The 21,534-nt window shown below is 48.6% G+C and overlaps 1 protein-coding gene across 4 annotated transcripts in view; it reads left to right on the forward strand.

Annotated features, from left to right (window-relative positions):
* Positions 1 to 13,881, forward strand: part of LOC310747908 (transmembrane protease serine 11E-like) — a 79,947-nt gene extending 66,066 nt beyond the window's left edge. For all 4 annotated transcript variants that reach the window (XM_083583307.1, XM_083583310.1, XM_083583308.1 and 1 more), the window contains 4 exons: positions 3,386 to 3,554; positions 4,466 to 4,731; positions 11,621 to 11,763; positions 13,438 to 13,881. In XM_083583307.1, the coding sequence (XP_083439433.1) occupies positions 3,386 to 3,554; positions 4,466 to 4,731; positions 11,621 to 11,763; positions 13,438 to 13,599 (740 nt within the window). In that variant the 3' untranslated portion in view covers positions 13,600 to 13,881. The remainder of the gene's footprint in view (positions 1 to 3,385; positions 3,555 to 4,465; positions 4,732 to 11,620; positions 11,764 to 13,437) is intronic.
* Positions 13,882 to 21,534: the final 7,653 nt, after the last annotated feature.

Consider the following 21,534-nt stretch of genomic DNA (forward strand, 5'->3'; position numbering starts at 1 on the left):
AACTGTTACACAGTCTATATCTGTAGGGTCCTCCTGTCCTGTTTTGCGGTTCAGCCCCACTGCCAAAGCCTCCTTTACCTGGGTAATATGATGGTGCCCAGGAAGCCGCAATGGCAGTTTCTGTCAAGATCTAGTCTTGCCAGAAGCCACCACTTTTTCTGGAGTTTTGGGGTGGCCGGGGGGGCGCCACCTCTTGGGGTTCTGCTGCCTGAGGCAGCTGCCTCAGCTCACCCCATGGGCCCTGATAGTCTGGATCTGCAATAAATAGTGCCTGCTTTCACCTGCAAACCATCCCCTCCTGGTGCTGCTTTGCAGCTGAGAAAGTGCAGCCTGACACGTGAGCCAGCTAATAGTGTATAGTTCAGGGGAGATTATGGGCTGTTGCTTAACACTGGCTTGTGCCCATTTCTCCGATGTAGCTGCCAAACAGAAGTCCACGCCTGTCGCTGCCTGTTCGATATCAATTAGATAGAAGATTATCGCAAATTGGCTGGAGCCACTTATTAAATAATCGGGGCAATTAACTCCTTAACTAAGTGAAATATACTCGGGAGTCCTGCTCTTTATTGCAGTATTGGATTGTAGCCAATGTTACGTCATACTCATGAGCAGACCCCCTGAAATTACTATTACAACAGACAACGGACTTATGGAGGCTTACAGATAAAATAAGAACAGCTAAAAGAAAAAAACAATAATTAAAAAAACAATTAAATATTCTCTCCCAATATTTGGGAGATAAACTGTGAAATATTCTCAGAGTCCTGCAGTGATTTCATGCTCTTCATTGTGGCTTGTAAAACAGTGATTGAATTCTCCCCTAAACCTCAGGCTTTTATATACTTTATTGACACAATGAGTCCCATCTGATTGGCTGATTCTGCTTCTGTTATGTACTGAGTTGAATAGGATCCAAACTGCAGCAGTCTGATTGGTCCTAGAACAATAGGATCCAAAAGGCAGCAGTCTGATTGGTCCTAGAACAATAGGATTCAGAATGCAGCAGTCTGATTGGTCCTAGAACAATGCAGCAGTATGATTGGTTGGCAGGAACCACCCAATCATGCTCCAGATATAAGTGAATCCACAACCTGATTGGCTTACAGTAGAATTCCGGAATTAGCCAATCATGTGCAGCCCATTGTGTAAATAATGTATATAAAGCAGATACTTTGAGGGGACATTCATTCATTCCTCCTCACCACTATGAGCTGAATAAAGAGCATGAAATCACTTTGCGACTCTGAGTATATTTCAGCTTCCCTCCTGGAGCCTGGTTGGGCTGGTACTGCAGGGAGGGGAATGATGGGAAGACTTAACTGGATTTTAAGATGCTGTGTCTCTCTTGAAAAGGTTTTCCATGATGGTCGCATTACAGTCGTTAGGGTTTCTTTGGTCGAAAGCTGGATCTGTCGCATCTGCAACCAGGTGTTCAGAGAAATCCAGCTGGACAGTAACCCACCCAAAACCACTGAAGCAAATCATCTGCAACCCCAACTGGAGGGGCTTGGAGCTTGACTTGCGTGGCGAGTTCCCGCCTCCCACCAGTAGGAATAAAGACACATGAAACAATTATTTTAGGTTAATGGGCTAAAATTGGCCACAACTTTATTGGTTACAGGTAAAGAGCGGTATTGGCTTAGGCATTGGTCCTATCCGACTGTCCGGCTACAGCCTGTTTGCTTGAAGACCGGGAAGGGTTAACACCAGCAGGGGAAGCCCTGCTGATGCACATCAACTAGGGACTCCCCCGGGGTCACCGCTCGGGGGCGCGCTTTAGGCCTGACCTCCATAGGCTTCGGACGAGGCCATGCCCCCTGGAATCCTTTACCAGACTGCCCTTCAATATTTGGGGGAGGTGATGGCGCTCCTCCCCCCCAACACATCTACATAACAATACCCTTACCAATGCCTAACCGCCAAAACCAAAGGAGTTGTGACTATTTGCTATGAGGTAGGCGAAAAACATCTCCCCACATCTCTTCCTTGCTAAATATTGCTCCCCTTCCCCTATTTATTACAAATTACACCTTTGGGAGCAAAGTGCAGCCAGGAAAGGGGGCGAAGGCGAGGCAGAAAACTCAGTCCAGTATACCTGAAGGAGCGTCTCCACCTCCATCGCTCTGCCTGGACACTGAGGTCCAGCGCCGAGGGCCTTCTGGCAGTTCTCTCGCTGAGAGAAGCCAAGTTACAGGGAACCAGGCAGAGGGCCTTCTTGGTAGTGGCACCCGCCCTGTAGAACGTCCTCCCAGCAGATGTCAAAGAGAAAAGCAACTACCAAACTTTTAGAAGACATCTGAAGGCAGCCCTGTTTAGGGAAGCTTTTAATGTTTAATAGGTTATTGTATTTTAGTGTTTTGTTGGAAGCCGCCCAGAGTGGCTGGGGAAACCCAGCCAGATGGGCGGGGTATTATAAATTATTATTATTATTATTATTATTATTATTATTATTATTATTATTGTGACAATTTGGATCAGGTGCACATTCTGAAGCAGACCTCACCCCCACCCACCGCAACTGCATTTTCTTAGGCGTTGATGGCAGAGTTATCTCTTTTACCTCCTAAAGGGCAAAAGGAGACAGTCTGGGGTGAGATCTCCTGGGGATCGGGGGGTTGTGTGTGCTGGATATTTTTTCTGACCCTCATCAGATTGCCATTCATTCCTCCCTGCCTCTAAACTGAGTTTTGTAGAAATATTAAATGCAGTGCATGGGGATCAGGGTAATTTATTTGCTTTATGTTATCTTTCTAAAACTAGAAGGCAAGTAGATTTCTAAGTTTAAAAAGCCGCTCTACAGTGGTACCTCTAGTTACTGACTCGGTCCATTCTGGGGTGCCATTCACACCCCGAAAAGTCCGTAACTAGAGTGCTGCTTCTGCGCACATGCACGGCACGATAGAGCGCTTCTGCGCATGTGCGAAGCATGCAGAACGCTTCTGCGCATGCACGTGTGGCGAAACCCGGAAGTACAGTGGTACCTCCGGATACGAACAGGATCTGTTCCGGCGCCCTGTTCGCATCCTGAAGCGGATGCAACCCGCATCTGTGCTTCTGTGTGTGCGTGAGTCACGCTTCGTCGCTTCTGTGCATGTGCGTGACGTCATTTTTGACTGTCTGCGCATGTGTGAGCGGCAAAACCCAGAAGTAACACATTCCGTTACTTCTGGGTCGCTGTGGAACGCAACCCGAAATCGCTCAACCTGAAGCAACTTCAACCCAAGGTATGACTGTATACACTTCCAGGTTTGCTGTGTTCGCAAGCCGAAAAGACACAACACAAGGTATGACTGTACTTCTTCAGAATATTTATGGTAATGTTCAGATCATGACAAAAGTCTTGTTATTGGGAAAGAAACTGGGCTAAGAAGATGTTCTTTGGCAGGTTGCGGGACACGAGTGGAAAGATCCGTGGAGAGAATCTATGGAGGAAACATTGCTGTGGAAGGGGAGTGGCCATGGCAAGCTAGTCTTCAGCTGAATGGCATCCATCGCTGTGGCGCAACACTGATCGGTGATATATGGCTTTTAACTGCAGCTCACTGCTTTAGAGGGTGAGAAGATCTCTCCCCCACCTCCCAGCCTTGCTAAAACTGTTTCTGGGTTCTGCAACATTACATGAGTAATCAGAATCTTTAGTAAGGTATCACATCACGTGCAACCTCAACCCAGCTATATATATGTTCAAAACATATGAAATTGATGCTTACTGTATTTTTCGCTCTATAGGACGCACTTTTCCCCCTCCAGAAATTAAGGGGAAATGCCTGTGCATCCTATGGAGCGAATGCAGGCTCCTTGGCTTCAGCGATAGCAACGCGAAGCCTCCGAAGCGCAGAGGGAACGCTCCCTCCGCGCTCCGGAGGCTTCGCGTTGCTTTCACTGAAGCCTGGAGAGCGAGAGGGGTTGGTGCGCACCGACCCCTCTCGCTCTCCAGGCTTCAGGGATAGCCGCCTGAAGCCTGCGGAGCGCAGCGCAAGTTCCCACTGTGCTCCGCAGGTTTCGGGTTCCTTTCAGCAGAGAGGGAGAGCTGCACAGCGCCCCTTCAGCCAAGCGGGAGGAGAAATGGAAGGGGCTCCGTTTCTCCTGCCGCTTCGCTGAAGGGGCGCTGAGCAGAGAGGGGGAGATTTTTTTTTTCTTGTTCTCCCCCTCTAAAACAAGGTGCGTCCTATGGTCCGGTGCGTCCTATAGAGCGAAAAATACAGTAGTTATTTTGCCCCCGCTCATGGTTGTCCTCCCATCCTGGCTTTCTTTCTTCCAAGTTGGACTTATTTCTGGCCGGGGAGACCTCAGGGGGGAGAACTGTGGGGCCAAATCAGTAGGCAAGGGGAGAATTCTGCCCTACACAATCCCCTCTTTTGCCTTAATATTAACTTCTTGTTAAGAAAGACTGGAGAGCAATAAAACTCTATATGCATGTCAAGTAGAATGGATTCTTATTGTACCGTTCTCAAATGTGTTTTAGAGTGAGGGATCTCCGCAGCTGGACAGCTAGTTTTGGGGCCCGCTTAAACCCTCCACTACTGAGAAGGAACCTTCGCCAGATCATCGTCCATGAGCAATACGCCGAGAGCGTCATGAGACATGAGTTTGACATTGCTGTCGTGCAGCTTGCGTACCCAGTTCAGTTTACAGCAGCCGTGCACCGCATCTGTCTCCCGGAGGCGTCGTATATCTTTCCAGAAAACACCACCTGCTTCGTCACAGGATATGGTGCTCTGAGAGATGAAGGTCAGTAAACTATCTGTTCAGCTTAAACACAGACGTTGACTTTCGAGGTGCAGTCACTGTGGCAAGGCCGGTTCCAAGTCATGGAGTGACATTCACCTGCTGGGCTCTGCCATAGCAGGTCCAATCCCAAACCACCAGTTAGAGAAGAAGAAGAAGAGCTTGGATTTGATATCCCACTTTATCACTTCCCTAAGGAGTCTCAAAGCGGCTAACATTCTCCTTTCCCTTCCTCCCCCACAACAAACACTCTGTGAGGTGAGTGAGGCTGAGAGACTTCAGAGAAGTGTGACTGGCCCAAGGTCACCCAGCAGCTGCATGGGGAGGAGCGGGGAATCAAACCCAGTTCACCAGATTACAAGTCCACTGCTCTTAACCACTACACCACACTGGCTCTCCAAAGAGAGTTATCCAAAGTTATCTCCAAAGAGTTATCCAAAGAGAGCAAAGATATAAGCACAGGGAAGGTGTTGCTCCTGCCACTACAAGCAGTGGCATGGCATAGGGGTGTGGGGAACAGGACCTGCGTGGGCCCAAACCTTCCAGAGGACTCCGTCTCCCACTTTGTGGGAGTGGCTGCTACTCCTCAGAAGCACCTGATCCGAAGTTGGGTTTGGTGGACCGTCCTGAGGTGCCAATGCCATAAAGGGGACGCAAATGGCGCTGTGGTCTAAACCACTGAGCCTCTTGGGCTTGCCGATCAGAAGGTCGGCAGTTCAAATCCCCACAACGGAGTGAGCTCCCGTTGCTCGGTCCCTGCTCCTGCCAACCTAGCAGTTCGAAAGCACGCCAGTGCACTATGTGACACTATGATGTGAAACAGCTCTATTAAATTTTCAGATTTTAATGTATAGTCTACATAAAGGTTTACTCAATTCTTTTTTTCTTTGCATTTTCAAAAAGAGGAACAGAGCATATTTAACCACCCTCCCCTGTCTCACTTACAACTTCATACTAAATACAGCATGTATGCAAATACCATATGACTTCCCTTCCACACTTTTCCTGGTTCCTTTTGCTTTTCTACTACGTTTCTGTAAGCGCTGTTTTTACATCAGTAGTAAGTTGAAGTAGTAAGGGACGCGGGTGGCGCTGTGGGTTAAACCACAGAGCCTCTTGGGCTTGTCGATCAGAAGGTCGGCAGTTCGAATCCCTGCAAATGGGGTGAGCTCCCGTTGCACGGTCCCTGCTCCTGCCAACCTAGCAGTTCGAAAGCACACCAGGGCAAGTAGATTATTAGGTACCCCTCCGGTGGGGTCGTATGTGCTTGCAGGTGTCCATAATCTTGGGGTGCAAAAGGCACACAGGGGCACAGTTGCCCCATTCAGGACCAGGGAGTCCTCCACACCAGCCCACCCCCTGTTCCCCAAGAACAGTACTTCTGTCTTGTCAGGATTCAACCTCAATCCATTAGCCACCATCCATCCTCCAACCGCCTCCAGGTACTCACACAGGACCTTCACTGCCTTCACTGGTTCTGTTTTGAAAGAGAGGTAGAGATTGAGTATCTGTATCAAGTCTGGCTGAACCAGAGGTTTCATATTGGCAATCCTAGAGGGTCACATTGCAAACTCCCTGTTTTGTTAGGGCTCCCAGGGCTGAGCACGTACTGCCTAAGGAACTCACTCGGCGAAGTTTAAGCATCAGACCATGAGATCCTTGCTTCAGATTTGGCATCAGATTTTGGAGGTGAAGTGCTCAGAGTGCGTTGGTAGCAGTGTTTCTGTAACTGAACGATGACTCTGTGGTCCTGTGTCGCATGGGGTGTGGGGTTATGTGGTGCTTCTATGTGTTGGGATACTGCCAGGGAGATAGAGTCCATCTGAAGCTGCCAAGCTCGGTGCCGGACGATCCATCGACCTCCCGTAGTCACGCAGTATCAGCTATTTAGCGACACTAAGCCTCTGGCTTAGTGCACACTCTTAACAGCAGAATTCACACAGCAAGAAGTTGCACAGCATGAGAGCAGAACATGCATATTTACAGTTTATTTGGCGTTGGTCAGAACAAAGAAAACATGACCGTCTGCTCCGACTGCTCAGGCAAAACAGACAGAAAACGAAAGGAACATATAGCATAAACATCCTGTGAGCAGGAAATACGCAGGCTGTGACACAAACATCCTGCTGCCTTTTAAGGTGGAACGGAAATATCCTAACATCCTCCCCCTTTCCGTGTAACCTGTAGTACCTGTGGTTCAACCCAATTGCAACCTTTGTGCGTAAACCTTCAGTTGTTCTCTGTTAACAACCTTAGACAACAGATCAGCAGGAATTTCATTTCCTGGCATGTAGGACACCTGAATGAGTCCTTTCTGAATACACTCTCTTGCTCGATGTAGCTCAATCTGCAAGTACTTGGTCCTTTGCTTGCAACTCTCCGAGTTCAGCAAAGCCAAACAAGATCTATTGTCTTGATACACTTGTATAGGACATTTCACAGAAACCCCAATGTCCTTAAACAGTTGCATCAACCATTCACAATCCATGAGTGAAAATGACAGAGCATTGAGTTCTGCTTCACAGGAACTTAGGCTAACTGTCGTCTGCTTTTTGCACAACCAGTCAAACAGGCAGTGGTTGTACATGTAGCATACTCCAGACGTGCTTGTACCATCCGTGGTGTCACTTCCAAAACTTGCATCTGCAAAGATTTCAAGACCTCCAGTCTTCTGACTGGTGAACCTCAGCCTGTAGTGCATAGTCCCTTTCAAATACCGGGCTATGCGCTTCAGAGCTTTCCAATCCTGAACAGTAGGATTGTTAGCATGTCTGCTAAGCAGGTTAGTGCTTACAGCAATGTCAGGTCTTGAACATCTAGCAATGAAATTCAACTTGCCTAGAATGCATCTGTACAGCGTTGTGTCAGAAAACGCTTCAGCAGTACTGTCTACCTGGTAACCTGTCACCATCGGTGTGTCTGCTGGGTTTGCATCAACCAAATTCAACCTGGTTAATACATCAGCAATTTTCTGTGTTTGGTGTACCAGAAAATTACCTGCTTGGTCCCTCTCCACCTGCAGAGAAAGATAGTTGGATACCTCACCAAGATCCTTCATGTCAAAGTGCTCCTTCAGCTGAGCTAGGGTGCTTTGGTAGAAAGCCTTATTCTTCCAAAACATCAGAAGATCATCAACAAAACATAAACAATACAGTTTGTTTTGCCCCTCCTCCTTGACAAACACACACGGATCAGCTTTGCCCTGGTGAAAACCTAGAGAAAGCAACGTTTCAGTGAGTTTTGTGTTCCAACACCTGGCACTCTGCTTGAGACCATATAAGGATTTCCGCAGTTTACAGACCATTCCCTTCTGTATCTGCATCCCGTCAGGTGGAAGCATGTACAGCTCCTCATTCAAAATCCCGTACAAAAAAGCTGTATTAATGTCATGATGGGAAACATGCAGTTTCTCCTCCGCAGCGATCTTGAGCATCAGCCGAATGCTCTCATATTTGACCGTGGGTGAGTAGGTCTCGTGGTAATCCTGCCCTGGTACCTGTGAAAAACCTCTGGCAACCAATCTGGCTTTGTGTCTGACAACCTTGCCATTCTGGTCTGTCTTGGCCTTGAAGACCCATTTGCTGCCAACCAGTCTCATTCCTGGGACTACCGGTACCAGTTCCCAAGTCTGGTTCCTGTTTAAGGAATCAACTTCAGCCTTCATGGCATTAAGCCAAGGCTCAGCATCTTTAGAGGTTAACTCTTGAACCTCTTTGAAGCTTGAAGGTTCCCACACCTTCTCTGAGCTACTAAGAACAGCAGTTGCTGTCTTAGCAAACTCTTCAGCAAATCTCTTTGGAGGTTTGCCTTTGGTCGCCCTTTCAGACCTGCGAACTAGACGCAAGTCTTCTGGACTCATCTCCTCCTTCTTAGGAGAAAAGTGACCAATGGTGAACAGTGGTTCTTCCAGTTCATTGTCAGACGCATCAGATGGTCTGACTGAGGCCTTTGCGCTCTTGTAGTCTGCTGTGTCATCACTGTCGCTGACAGCAGCAGCAGCGCCGCCCACTGAACTGGAATCTGAACTCTGATCATCATCATCATCATCATCATCATCATCATCAGCTTCCTCAGCTTTCTCAGCATGATCTGCTTTCTTCACATCACCTTCATCCTCCTCTGGGTAACTCTGGAAAATTCCCACATTTTCCCCCCACTTAGGATTGTACTCAACACTCCTTGTGAACTTTATGGATTTTGAGTTAGTCATCCATACTCTGTATGCACCTTTATCGTACCCCATGAACAAACCATGTGCCCCACGCTTCCCAAGCTTGTTGCTTTGTGGGGTGTGTACCCACATGTCAGAACCAAAGATTCTCAAGTGCTTGGTGTTAGGTTTCTTACCAAACATTTTCTCATAGGGAGTGCAGCCAATAGGTGATGACAGTCTGCGATTAAAAGTGTAAACAAAATTCGAGAGAGCCTCCCCCCAAAACTTCTCAGGGAGGTTGGCATCATGCAACAAGGTTTTTATGCCTTGCAGCAACGTTTGATTTGCTCTCTCCGCAAGCCCATTCATCCATGGTGATCTAGGCGTTGACAAGTCATGCTGGATTCCCTTCTCAGTCAGGAAAGCTTCAAACTGCTGAGAAGTGAACTCCCCGCCCCGATCAGTAAACAGACAGCCAATACGTTTACTATGAGCATTCTCCAACCAAGCACAGAATGCCTTGAACCTAGGAAATGCTTGCGATTTCTGCTCGAGCATAAACACATGAATGTACCTGGAAAAAGAATCAATTAGAACCATGAAGTACCTTGCCCCTCCCAAAGAGGGCGCTAGAGGACCTACCAGGTCTGCGTGAACTAGCTGGTAGGGTCTGGAAGCCTGCCTGCTAGACTCCTTGCCTTTTGGAGCAACCTTCACCTTGTTCTCTGCACAGGATACACACTTCATGTGAAATTTACAAGGTTTGATGTCCAAACCTTCAACCAACTCAGGCATCTTGGCTAGCGCTTGCCAAGAGAGGTGACAAAATCTTCGATGTGCATCATGAATACATCCTGCATGAAGAACCTTGTTAGTTTGTGCAACACAACAAGTATCAGCATTAGACACAGCAACATCATCATAAGTTAGACAGAACAAACCATCCAACAACTTTGCATGCAAAAAGTCCTCTTTGCCTTTTCTGATGATACAGACAGTCCTCTTGAAGGAAATCTCAAAACCACGCCCAGTCAGCTGTGGTACACTTATCAAATTGTCCACAGCTCCTGGAACAAAAAGAACATTACTAATGGTAGTATGCAGACTTTCAAGTTTCACAGTCCCAACTCCTGTAGCTTGCAAAATCCTTCCATCAGCCAGCTGGACCTCTCCATCTTGAGGTGTGAAGGAGACAAACAGATGGCGGTCTTTGGTGAGATGGCGCGTGGCCGCAGAGTCAACAATAAACCTGGCCTTCCCCTTCGAAGCAGATTTGCTGGCAAACAAAACCTTGTTTTCCACCAGCGTGGGCTTTTGCAGCTTGCCCCCCTGCTCCTGGCCATCAGACTTGCCTTTAGCCTTTGGCGAAGCTGTGCCAGCATACATAGCCTTGTTTTCCACTGGCGAGGGCTTTTGCAACTTGCCCCCCTGCTCCTGGCCATCAGACGTGCCTTTAGCCTTTGGTGAAGCTGTGCCAGCAAACAAAACCTTGTTTTCCACTGGCATGGGCCTTTCACCCCCCTTCTGCTTCGGGCCATCTGCAGGCTTTTTCCTTTGTTTACTTCTGGCCTTCCGGCCTCTGCAAAGTTGACCTTGGCTCCCATGGGAAACAGAGCTCTCAGCTGCCGACTCCTTGGCTCCCCCTGGAGGCTGGAATGCTGCCTGGGATGACATCACAGTCAGCTCCCCCTGCAGCTTGCAACCGGTGCCCTCGGCATCCTTGCATTCACTCGCATTCTGGGAAACAGCCAGGACCTCCGATGCATTCAAACACTGGGCTGGGATTATTGGCTGGTGGGCCTTTTTCAAAGCATCCCACATATCACGTGCCGTGAGATTTCCAGCAAGCGTCTTTATTTCCTCCAGAGAGACGGACAAGACTATTACGTCTATGGCTCTTGAATTCTGAGCCTCCCATCTCCCTGTCAGAGGAACTGGAGGGGCTTCACTGACAGTTTGCCAGACTCCAAACTGACGCAGCAAACTCTCACACCATTTTGCCCAGGTCTCATAATTGTCCCGATTTAATTTTGGGTACTCAGCAGCTTCAGAGGCTTGGAAAAACTCCATTCCAGCTCTTAACGTCAGCCGTGAGTCTTCTTCACTTCAGAGACTCCTTATCTTGGCTCTCATAAATCACGAAGCCTGCTTGGCTCGGCTCCCAGGCCAATTAGGCCAGCCGGACATCAAAGACGCTGCCGCGGCAACAGAAAAGCCTCTGCTTTCGCTTTTCCCACACATACCTCAGCAGTCTGTCGCAGTCTTACTCTCCTGCAAGTGCCGTGAATCTGGGCCCGAAACCTGTTGTTGGGATACTGCCAGGGAGATAGAGTCCATCTGAAGCTGCCAAGCTCGGTGCCGGACGATCTATCGACCTCCCGTAGTCACGCAGTATCAGCTATTTAGCGACACTAAGCCTCTGGCTTAGTGCACACTCTTAACAGCAGAATTCACACAGCAAGAAGTTGCACAGCATGAGAGCAGAACATGCATATTTACAGTTTATTTGGCGTTGGTCAGAACAAAGAAAACATGACCGTCTGCTCCGACTGCTCAGGCAAAACAGACAGAAAACGAAAGGAACATATAGCATAAACATCCTGTGAGCAGGAAATACGCAGGCTGTGACACAAACATCCTGCTGCCTTTTAAGGTGGAACGGAAATATCCTAACATCATGTGTGTTACACCGCAGGCTTCCTACAAAATTTCACGCCACCCATATTATTTTGGAACTAGGTCCCAGCGTCGGTGAACTTCGCCAAACAGAAGTGAAAATCATAGGCAACAAGATTTGCAACAGATGGAACGTGTACAATGGCGCCATTTCGGCAGGGATGCTTTGTGCTGGGTACCTGGAAGGAGGAAGCGATGCCTGCCAAGTAAGTCCAATAGCTTAATAGTAGAGGGATGCAGGGAGAGAAATCCATGCAGCTTGCATTTTAATGCAACGTATCTAATTTGCAGCTCCCAAGCCAGCATGTGGCTCTAAACCACGGGTTGGCAAACTATGGTCCACGGGCCAGATTCGGCCCAATTGCCCTACGGATCCAGCCCGCGGATGTTCTGTGGATCATCTATTCTGTTCGTTAATTTTTTTCCATTAATTTTTTCCGGCGGCGCCATTGGGGGGGCGCCATTTCCCCCGTCCTCTCACACACCATGGTGCCTCCTCCCTCCTCCTGGCTTCTCCACGCCCTGCATAGTGGAGGAAGGGGGCTGGGCTGAGCTGCCTGAGCGCCATTTTGTAACCAAACAATTAAACCCCTGTGTTGCAAACGATCATCAGTAATATCCAAGGCAACATGATCATCAGTAATATCCAAGGCAACCTCTCCCGGCTGGAGAGGTTGCGCGGGGTTAAAGAAGCCATAGCCCCGCTCAGCCTCTCCCGGCTGGAGAGGTTGCGCGGGGCTATGGCAGAAGCCAAGACAGCGAGAGGGATGTGTCCCGCTCACTGTCTTGGCTTCTTTGCTCTTTGCGGCTGGGGGGGGGCGGGCTTCCCCGGCAGCCCCGAGAAGCTCACGGAGCAGCGGGAAGGCTACGCGCCTTTCTGCTGCTCCCCGACCTGCTCTTTGGGGCTGGCGGTGGGGGAAAGCAGCGCTTCCCCCCACCGCCGGCCCCACAAGCTCGGGAAGCAACGGAAGGCTGCGCGCCTTTCCGCTGCTCCCCGACCTGCTCTTTGGGGCTGGCGGTGGGCTTCCCCCCGCCAGTCCCAAAGAGCAGGTTGAAAGGAACCCGAAGTTGCCTTCGGGTTGCCTTCACCAAAGCCTGGAGAGCGAGAGGGGTCGGTGTGCATTGACCCCTCTCGCTCTCCAGGCTTCCAAGGTAGCCGCCTGAAAGCGACTGAATGCCTACCTTGAACAGCACATTGTTTTAAAGGGGGAGAACAAGGGGAAAAAAATTCTCTCCCTCTCTGCGCAGCACCTCCTGCCACTTCGCTGAAGGGGCGCTGGGCAGAGAGGGGGAGAATTTTTTTTTTCTTGTTCTCCCCCTCTAAAACAAGGTGTGTCCTATGGTCGGGTGTGTCCTATAGAGCGAAAAATACGGTACCCGCTGTTTCGTGGAATTCTTCTTCAGCACAGCAGATGGATACGGAAATGCTTCATAAACTGCAAATTAATTATTGAAATGATGACCTGCATATGCATGGTAACTTACAATAACTCAAATTATTATAAACTGTACGCATTAACTATAATGTCAATTCAATATGAAATGAAAGCAAAAGTACATACCCCATCTATATGGTGAATGGAATTGTATAACATCAGTTGCTGTGGAGCAATGGTCATAAGTTATATAACCGCTGCTACTAAGGGCAGGCACAGGAGCCGCGTTTGGGAGAGTGCAGCGCCGACATTAGCAGCATAGCTAGGCAGGGGCTGGGGAAGAGAGAGATAAGTCCCCTCCGCCGCACGCGTGCGGTCCGGCCCTCCACAAGGTCTAGGGGACGGTGAACCGGCCCCCTCCCAAAAAGGTTTGCTGAGCCCTGCTCTAAACCCCACTGCACCAAATATTATGCATATCAAAAATGGTCCTCTTTCCTCTCCTAGGGCGACTCTGGTGGTCCTCTGGTTACTCCTGATTCTAGAGGAATATGGTACCTGGTTGGCATAGTGAGCTGGGGTGAAGAATGTGCGAAGCCAAACAAGCCTGGAGTCTACACGCGAGTAACTTACTATCGGGAATGGATTGCTGCCCGCACTGGGATATGAAGCTGCGAAGGAGGATTCGCAGGCAATGTCAGAGCCTGGAACCCCAAGACATTTGGACTATACATATATATATACATATGATGCATATAGCTCCATTGTTTTGGTCTGTTCTGGTTTCAGAGCAGACCTGGTGCCTCTACAAGAGGCACCAACACAATTCCTTGCCAAATTACGCCATGCCCACCAGCCTCGTTTTATTTCGCATTCTTGGTTTTGTTTTGTTTTTTGTTTTTTTACAAGGAGAGCAATAGATTGAGGAATACAGTTGCAACCAGCAATAAATGTTTTGTGTGTGGTTCTTTACGGCGCCAACCCGTGAAACAGTTGTACTGTTTTAATACAGTGGATCTCTTACTGCCATATCTTTTTTGATAACCTGGCTGACAGTGCTTTTTTAAAGGGGTTCACATCCCGTTTTGCTCAAGGCAATGACTACACGTAGGGACTAGGAACAGCCCGATTTATTTCCTCCCTCTACCCCAGTCACAAATATCCCAGCCAGTATCTTGGGGGAGGCGGGTCCTTGGGCAAGAGGCTGCCTGTGTTCTCCTTAACTCAGGAATGGTGGAGAGGGGTGAGGCAGGAAGATCGAGAAAGCACAGAGAGCCCACTGTGGTATTCTGTTACCTTGAGTGTACCCTGATGCAGAGCCGTCTTTCCCATAGGACTTAGTGGCTCGTTGCGCCAGGGCGCCGGCCTCTCAGGGGTGCCCCAGCTTTGCCGGCGGCCTCCCCTTTCCCTGCACGCCACCAGCTGTGCCCCACCAACCATCTTTCCCTCCTACCCTCCTCGGCCCGCCCCCCTTTGCGGGTGGGCGCATTGGCCCTGCTGCTGCTGCTTGCGCTGCTCCCATAAACGCTCTGTGGCAGCCGCACGGGCAGCAATGGACAAGGAGCCGCTCCTCAACTCTGAGGCGGTGGCCGAGGACGGGCTGCCACCTCCTCCTCCTCCCCCTCAGTCGTGGGAATCCCATCAGCCGCTGTCGTCGTTGTCTGAGGACCAGCTCCCAAGGGGCCTCTTCCATGTCACCAGTGTCCACCGCCCCACCACCACCACTCCCCGGGGCACAGGCGCCGGTGTGGCAACTGCCTCCTGCTCCTCGGGCCCTTGGGCCGCTGGGCAGCAGCGAGAGCGCCGGCAGCAGGCTGTTGTTGCCAGGCAGAGGAGGAGGAGGAGGCGCCCTGGAGCCCTGCAAGCGAGCACGGGGTTCTGGCGGTCTGGCCAGCTGCGCCGCACCCACCACATTGACAGTGTCATCTGTGGGCAGTGGCTCCCGGGGCTACGAGGTGGTCCGCAAGTTGGGCCACGAGTTCTAAATTCTGAGAAAGGGAGGGGGTGCCGGAGGGATCTTTGCACCAGGGTGCCGGATATGCTTAAGACGGCCCTGCTCTGGTGTCAAGTTTCCCCTCAGATCCATTGTCCTGACACCCAAGAGTGTAAGGAAAGGTTCTATGAGCGCATTGTATTTCACAATGCGTGGTGCGCCTGCAAGCATCAAACCAGTATCGTGTTTTTGCTCTGCTTCCTGTGCACCTGAGGGGGCTTGGTGGACTTCTTGCTGCCATCATCAGGGCCTTGAGAAGGTGCCCCACACTCCCCACACTGGCCTTTGTCTTTCTAACTACCAGAGAGTTGGTGACCCCCCCCCCAATTTTCTGTCTGGCACACAGCCACTTCCTTTGTTACCTGACTGGCCCATACTTAGAGAGCCATTGCCTCACCAGGAAGCTAGCCTGGCTTTTCCAGGAATTGAATCGTAGCTATTAACTGTTCCCTTTTTTAAAGGGTAATTCCCTTATTCCGAATAGGATTCCTCGCAAGAAAAGGGAAAAGCTGACAGCTATGAATTGAATCATAGCTATCAGGGAGGCAGTGGAAGACAGGAGTGCCTGGCGTGCTCTGGTCCATGGGGTCACGAAGAGTCAAACACGACTAAACGACTAAACAACAACAAATGAATTGAATCAGTGCTGAATCCAGGAATTAGCCTACAGGAATTAGCATACAGCCTACTGCCCCCAAACGCATAACACTAATATGCCCAACTATGCATTTCAAAGTATTTTTCTTACGGACCAACATGACTGCTTTTGTCGTTTCGTTAGCCAATGTTTATCTGCATTTTAATTCATCTCTTCAGCAATAGCAATAGCAGCGACTGCAATGTTCACATAAATAGGAGAGCACCTGGCTTAAAGGCAAATGTAAGCCTTGCATTCCCATTCTAACTTCCTTCGATGGGCAGTCATTTGCTGGAAGTATACCTGAGACCTAACTTGCTTGCTTGCCACCTCCTCTACAAATCTGATGCAAGATTCAAGTCGCATGTTGAGATCCTTGCGTGATGCAACAGAATTGAGGTGGGAGCAGCCAAGCTTAACTCATTTTTTTTTTAATAGCTCGTCCATGGTGTGTTTTCCTTCCCACCTCCTTAAAACTATGCCTTGTGTTTGGAAAATGCAACAAATGTCATTCGCCAGCAAGCGAGAATATAATAGTCTGTGGTTAAAGAGTAAGAATTAATCAATAAGGCTGCCCTGCTGGCTAATTGATCGTTGGGATAGCTCAGTTGGTAGAGCATGAGACTCGATCACAGGGTTGTGGGTCTGGGCCCCACATTGGGCAAAAGATCCCTACATTGCAGGGGGGTGTAATCTTCAACACCTCCCTTTCCATAGAGGCACAGATTGCAGCTATAACAAAGGTGGCATTTTTTCATCTCCGCCAAACTAAGCAGCTGGCTCCTTATCTCTCTCGCCCTGACCTAGCCACTGTGATCCACGCGACAGTCACCTCCAGACTGGATTATTGTAACTCGCTCTAAGTGGGGCTGCCCTTGAGACTGACCCAGAAACTCCAGCGGGTGCAGAATGCCGCGGCGAGACTCCTTATGGGGTCCTTGCTGCGGGATCACATTCACCCAGTGCTATACCAGCTGCACTGGCTCCCGGTGGGGTACAGGATCAGGTTTAAGGTGCTGGTTTTAACCTTTAAAGCCCTATACGGCCTAGGACCCTCGTACCCACAGAACCGCCTCTCCTGGTATGTCCCACAGAGGACCTTACGGTCTTCAAACAAAAACATCTTGGAGGTCCTGGGCCACAGAGAGGTTAGGCTGGCCTCAACCAGAGCCAGGGCTTTTTCAGCTGTGGTTCCGATTTGGTGGAACGCTCTGTCACAAGAGACTAGGGCCCTGTGGGACGTGACATCTTTCTGCAGGGCCTGCAAGACAGAGCTGTTCCACCAGGCCTCTGGCCAAGGCACAACCTGACCCCCTCCTTTGGCAATCCTCACAGAACTTTAGCCCAATGGTTGCCATTAATCTGATTTGAACTGATTTTATAATGAAATGATTTTAGAATGTTGTATCATTTTACTGTTGTTAGCCCCTCTGAACCCGGCTTCGGCTGGGGAGGGCAGGGTATCAATAAAATATTATTATTATTATTATTATTATTATTATTATTATTATTATTAATGACCCCCTTCCATCTCTACAATACTATGATTCTATCAATGCAGACATCTGACCCAAACCATCCCAAACCCCAGCATTATTCCTTCATCCCCATAGTCTCTCCTCACACCTGACAGCTCATCATCTTTCATGGCCTGGATTACCACAAGAGGCCCTGCTCCGTGAATGATTTTGCTTGTCAGATATGGATGATGACACAGCCTTTTACTGCTTGCGGACTCCTGCAGGGGTTCTCCTGTAGCGAAAATGAAGGAAAAACAGATCTCAAAGGATAACTTTACGTGGTAGACCAAAACCAGCTTTGAATGCCTCTGGAGTATTGTGTACGTGTTTACTTCTTGCTTCTCTTGGAATCACAGGTTTGCTGTCCAGCTACAAATTACCCACCGCAGACTCAAATAAAGAATCGGGACCTGCTGTTCCACTGCATTTTTTAGTTTATTCTATAGGAATAAGAGAATGGCACATCAATGTTGGGCTCACCCTTCTCGATCTTGCAGCCCAGTTAGGCTGATTACTGGTCAAACTATGCATAAACAAATGTCCAGGCCAGTAGATTCTTCCCTACAGATGCCAACACCCATTGCAGTGACAATCCACAAGAGGGCACTGCTATACATTTGCAGCTATAACGTTTTAAGTGTGTTTTAAGTGCATTATACAAAGGTGACACTAGATGGCGCTGATGAGCTAATAGCAAATTCCTTTTTTTAAAAAAAGTTTTAAACAAAAGCATTTTCACAGCGTTTTCTTAAATATCGGTGTAGATCCATTCCCGGTCTTCCAGAACTACACTGTAAGCCCAGTAGCCAGGAACATAACTCACCCCTCTGGTCATTGCCAGTTCCTGGAGGGGAGTGGCTAGCAGGCAAGAAAATTATTCATGCTTGTGCTATGCATAAACCTTCTCCTGCAGTTGAAACAAAAACGAAAACTATGAAGGACCAGGTGCGCAGCCTGGGAGTCATTTTGGACTCACAGCTGTCCATGGAGGTGCAGGTCAATTCTGGGTCCAGGGCAGCTGTTTACCAGCTCCATCTGGTACACAGGCTGAGACCCTACCTGCCCGCAGACTGTCTCACCAGAGTAGTGCATGCTCTAGTTATATCTCGCTTGGACTACTGCAATGCGCTCTATGTGGGGCTACCTTTGAAGGTGACCTGGAAACTACAACTAATCCAGAATGTGGCAGCTAGACTGGTGAATGGAAGCGGCCACCGAGACCACATAACACCGGTCTTGAAAGACCTACATTGGCTCCCATTACATTTCCGAGCACAATTCAAAGTATTGGTGCTGACCTTTAAAGCCCTAAATGGCCTCGGTCCTGTATACCTGAAGGAGCGTCTCCACCCCCATTGTTCAGCCCGGACACTGAGGTCCAGCACCGAGGGCCTTCTGGCGGTTCCCTCATTGCGAGAAGCAAAGCTACAGGGAACCAGGCAGAGGGCCTTCTCAGTAGTGGCGCTCGCCCTGTGGAACGCCCTTCCAGCAGATGTCAAAGAGAAGAACAGCTACCAGACTTTTAGAAGACATCTGAAGGCAGCCCTCTTTAGGGAAGCTTTTAATGTTTAACAGACCACTGTATTTTAATATTTTGTTGGAAGCCGCCCAGAGAGTGGCTAGGGAAACCCAGCCAGATGGGCAGGGTATAAATAAATTATTATTATTATTATTATTATTATTATTATTATTATTATTATATTCTCAGTCAATTAGTGGAAAAAGAAATAATGTTTGAAAATTATCGAAAGGGAGAGAGAAGATTTCAGTGAGATTCTCACAGGTTTTGGGTGCACTTAACTTGCTTTTGAGATCGCCGAGGGGTGCACATGAGAATATTTTCTTTCATCGTCTCCCTGGTGGTCTGCACTCTACAGCCTTCCCAGGTGCCTGCACTTCCCAGGGAAAGACAGAATAAGATAACTCCTCCCCAAAGGCTCTTCCAGATCAGGAAGCCTAGGCAGCCAGGGAGGCTGCAGACATATTTGCTGGTGTCACGGACTGGTTGGACGCAGAAGAGCTTTGGGAGGCACTGGCTCCCACCCACCAAGGGAAGAAAGCTCAGAGCCTGAGGAGTAGTAGGGGGATGACGATGAGTGGTCAGAGGCAGGCCCAGACAGAGGGGGGACCATATGAGCCACTTGGCCCGGGCCTCTGATTCCAAAGGGGGCCTCGGTCAGCATATTCACAATTGCAGAGGATGCACTGGGGTAAATGTGGAGGCGCAAAGGTGGTGGCGGCGGCGGTGGGCAGGTTCCCTAGAGCCATGGCTGGCAGCACAAGAGAAAACCTTCCCCGGCATCCGGGGCGGGGCCTGCGATTGGCTCAACAGAGGAGCGCAGAACTGGGGCCAGGTGGTTGGAGGTGACCAAAGCTCCAGCAGCCAGCACGCCACGAACGTGATGGTGGACCATGTTTTTCATGCTGTTAAAAGTTGGTGAGTTTTTGTTTGAAATCTTGTTTGCCAAAAATGAAAACCACACGTACCTTAAAGATAAGTGTGTTGGCTTTCTTATTGCTAATTTTTTTTTTTTTTTGAAAATGATGAAAAATTGATGAAGATGTGGCCATTTGTTTAAAATTTTGTTGACTAGGCCAGAAATATTACTTACACCCGAGGAGCACATATAGCTCAATGAGGATAAAATTTGGTGGAAACCATGTTTTTTTAAGAAATAGTGGCTTATAAGCAATAGTGGCTTTCTCACAAGCATACATCTTTTTTAGGAGTAGAATAAGAAGACGGAGAACTTTTAATTAAAATTTAATTATAAATAATAGTAAAAGTTGTTTAGGGAAACTTTTAATGTTTAATAGGTTATTGTATTTTAGTGTTTTGTTGGAAGCCGCCCAGAGTGGCTGGGGAAACCCAGCCAGATGTGCGGGGTATAAATAATAAATTATTATTATTATTATTATTATTATTATTATTATTATTATACATACATTATTGAACTATTAAAAATTGTTTAATACATTTTAAAATGAATAATGTATGTATTGTAAAATGTATTTAAAATTATAATACATAATAAAAAAATTACATTATATACTTACTTATTTATAAGACTTTAGTTATCCCCAGGGTAAAAAAAGGAGGGGCACATTATCTACCTGGCCCGGCCTCTGCCTGGCTCTGCAAGGCCCTGGTCAGAGGGAGAAACGGGAGAAGACTGGCAGGAGGAGATGCTGGTGCCTGAAGAGGTATCAGGGTTTAGTGTGCTGAGAGAGTCTGTGGCAGAGAGAAGTTCAGAATCAGAGGCAGGAGCTGAAGCAGAAGAGGAGGGAGGCCAAGAGGCAGAGATAAGGCAGGCCGCTGAAAAGTAATAGGTGTCTCCCTCTCTTGCTGCGACAAGCTCCCCTCCCTCCTTGTCCCCCAGAATCTGAAAAGACATGAAAAGAGTGGAGGAGAGGTTGACTGCATGCAGGCACAGTTTCTGGTTGCATGTTGGGGACGTGGGTGGTGCTGTGGTCTAAACCACAGAGCCCAGGGCTTGCCGATCAGAAGGTGGGCAGTTCGAATCCCCGCGACGGGGTGAGCTCCCGTTGCTTGGTCCCTGCTCCTGCCAACCTAGCAGTTCGAAAGCACGTCAAAGTGCAAGTAGATAAATAGGTACCGCTCCAGCGGGAAGGTAAACAGTGTTTCCGTGCGCTGCTCTGGTTCGCCAGAAGCAGCTTAGTCATGCTGGCTACATGACCCGGAAGCTGCACGCTGGCTCCCTCGGCCAATAAAGCGAGATGAGCGCAGCAACCCCAGAGTCGTTCACAACTGGACCTGACAGGGGTACCTTCACCTTTACTTTTACTCATGTTGTTAAATGAGGTTGCATTTCCCACAATTATCTCTGCCTTTGTTATCTACACCTTTGTCACTTCCTATCAGCCTAATCAAATACTGCCGTGGTTGTGGCTGCCTATAATGCAGGATAGGATAGGAATTTCCTACCATTGTGGTGCAAAATTAGGTCTTGCAGAAATCCAGGTTCTGGCATCCTGTATTTTAGCGGGAGATTTACTTAACTTTAACACAAAGGTAGGTGCACTTTCTTTGTCACCAGTGCTAATTATGGAAATAGAAACACAATCCGGGCTGTTTTTCAGGAGCAGGAACCTTTTTAAAAGAACTTTTATAAACATCAAGACGAACTGTTGGTTATATACAAATTTCATAAATGTTAGCAACAGCAACTTGCCAGAAAGCTTGGACATTTATACTCTGCAACAGTTAACAGGCATCCCCAACCTTCAGCCCTCCAGATGTTTTGGACTACAGTTCCCATCATCCCTGACCACTGGTCCTGTTAGCTAGGGATCATGGGAGTTGTAGGCCAAAGCATCTGGAGGGCCGCAGGTTGGGAATGCCTGAGTTAAGATGTCAGTCCCTCCTAATCAGGGCCGGATCTAGGTTTGATGAGACCCTAAGCTACTGAAGGTAATGGGGCCCTTTATATGTC

The sequence above is a fragment of the Podarcis filfolensis genome (genome assembly GCF_964270895.1).
Source record: "Podarcis filfolensis genome assembly, chromosome: 13".
NCBI lineage: Eukaryota > Metazoa > Chordata > Lepidosauria > Squamata > Lacertidae > Podarcis > Podarcis filfolensis.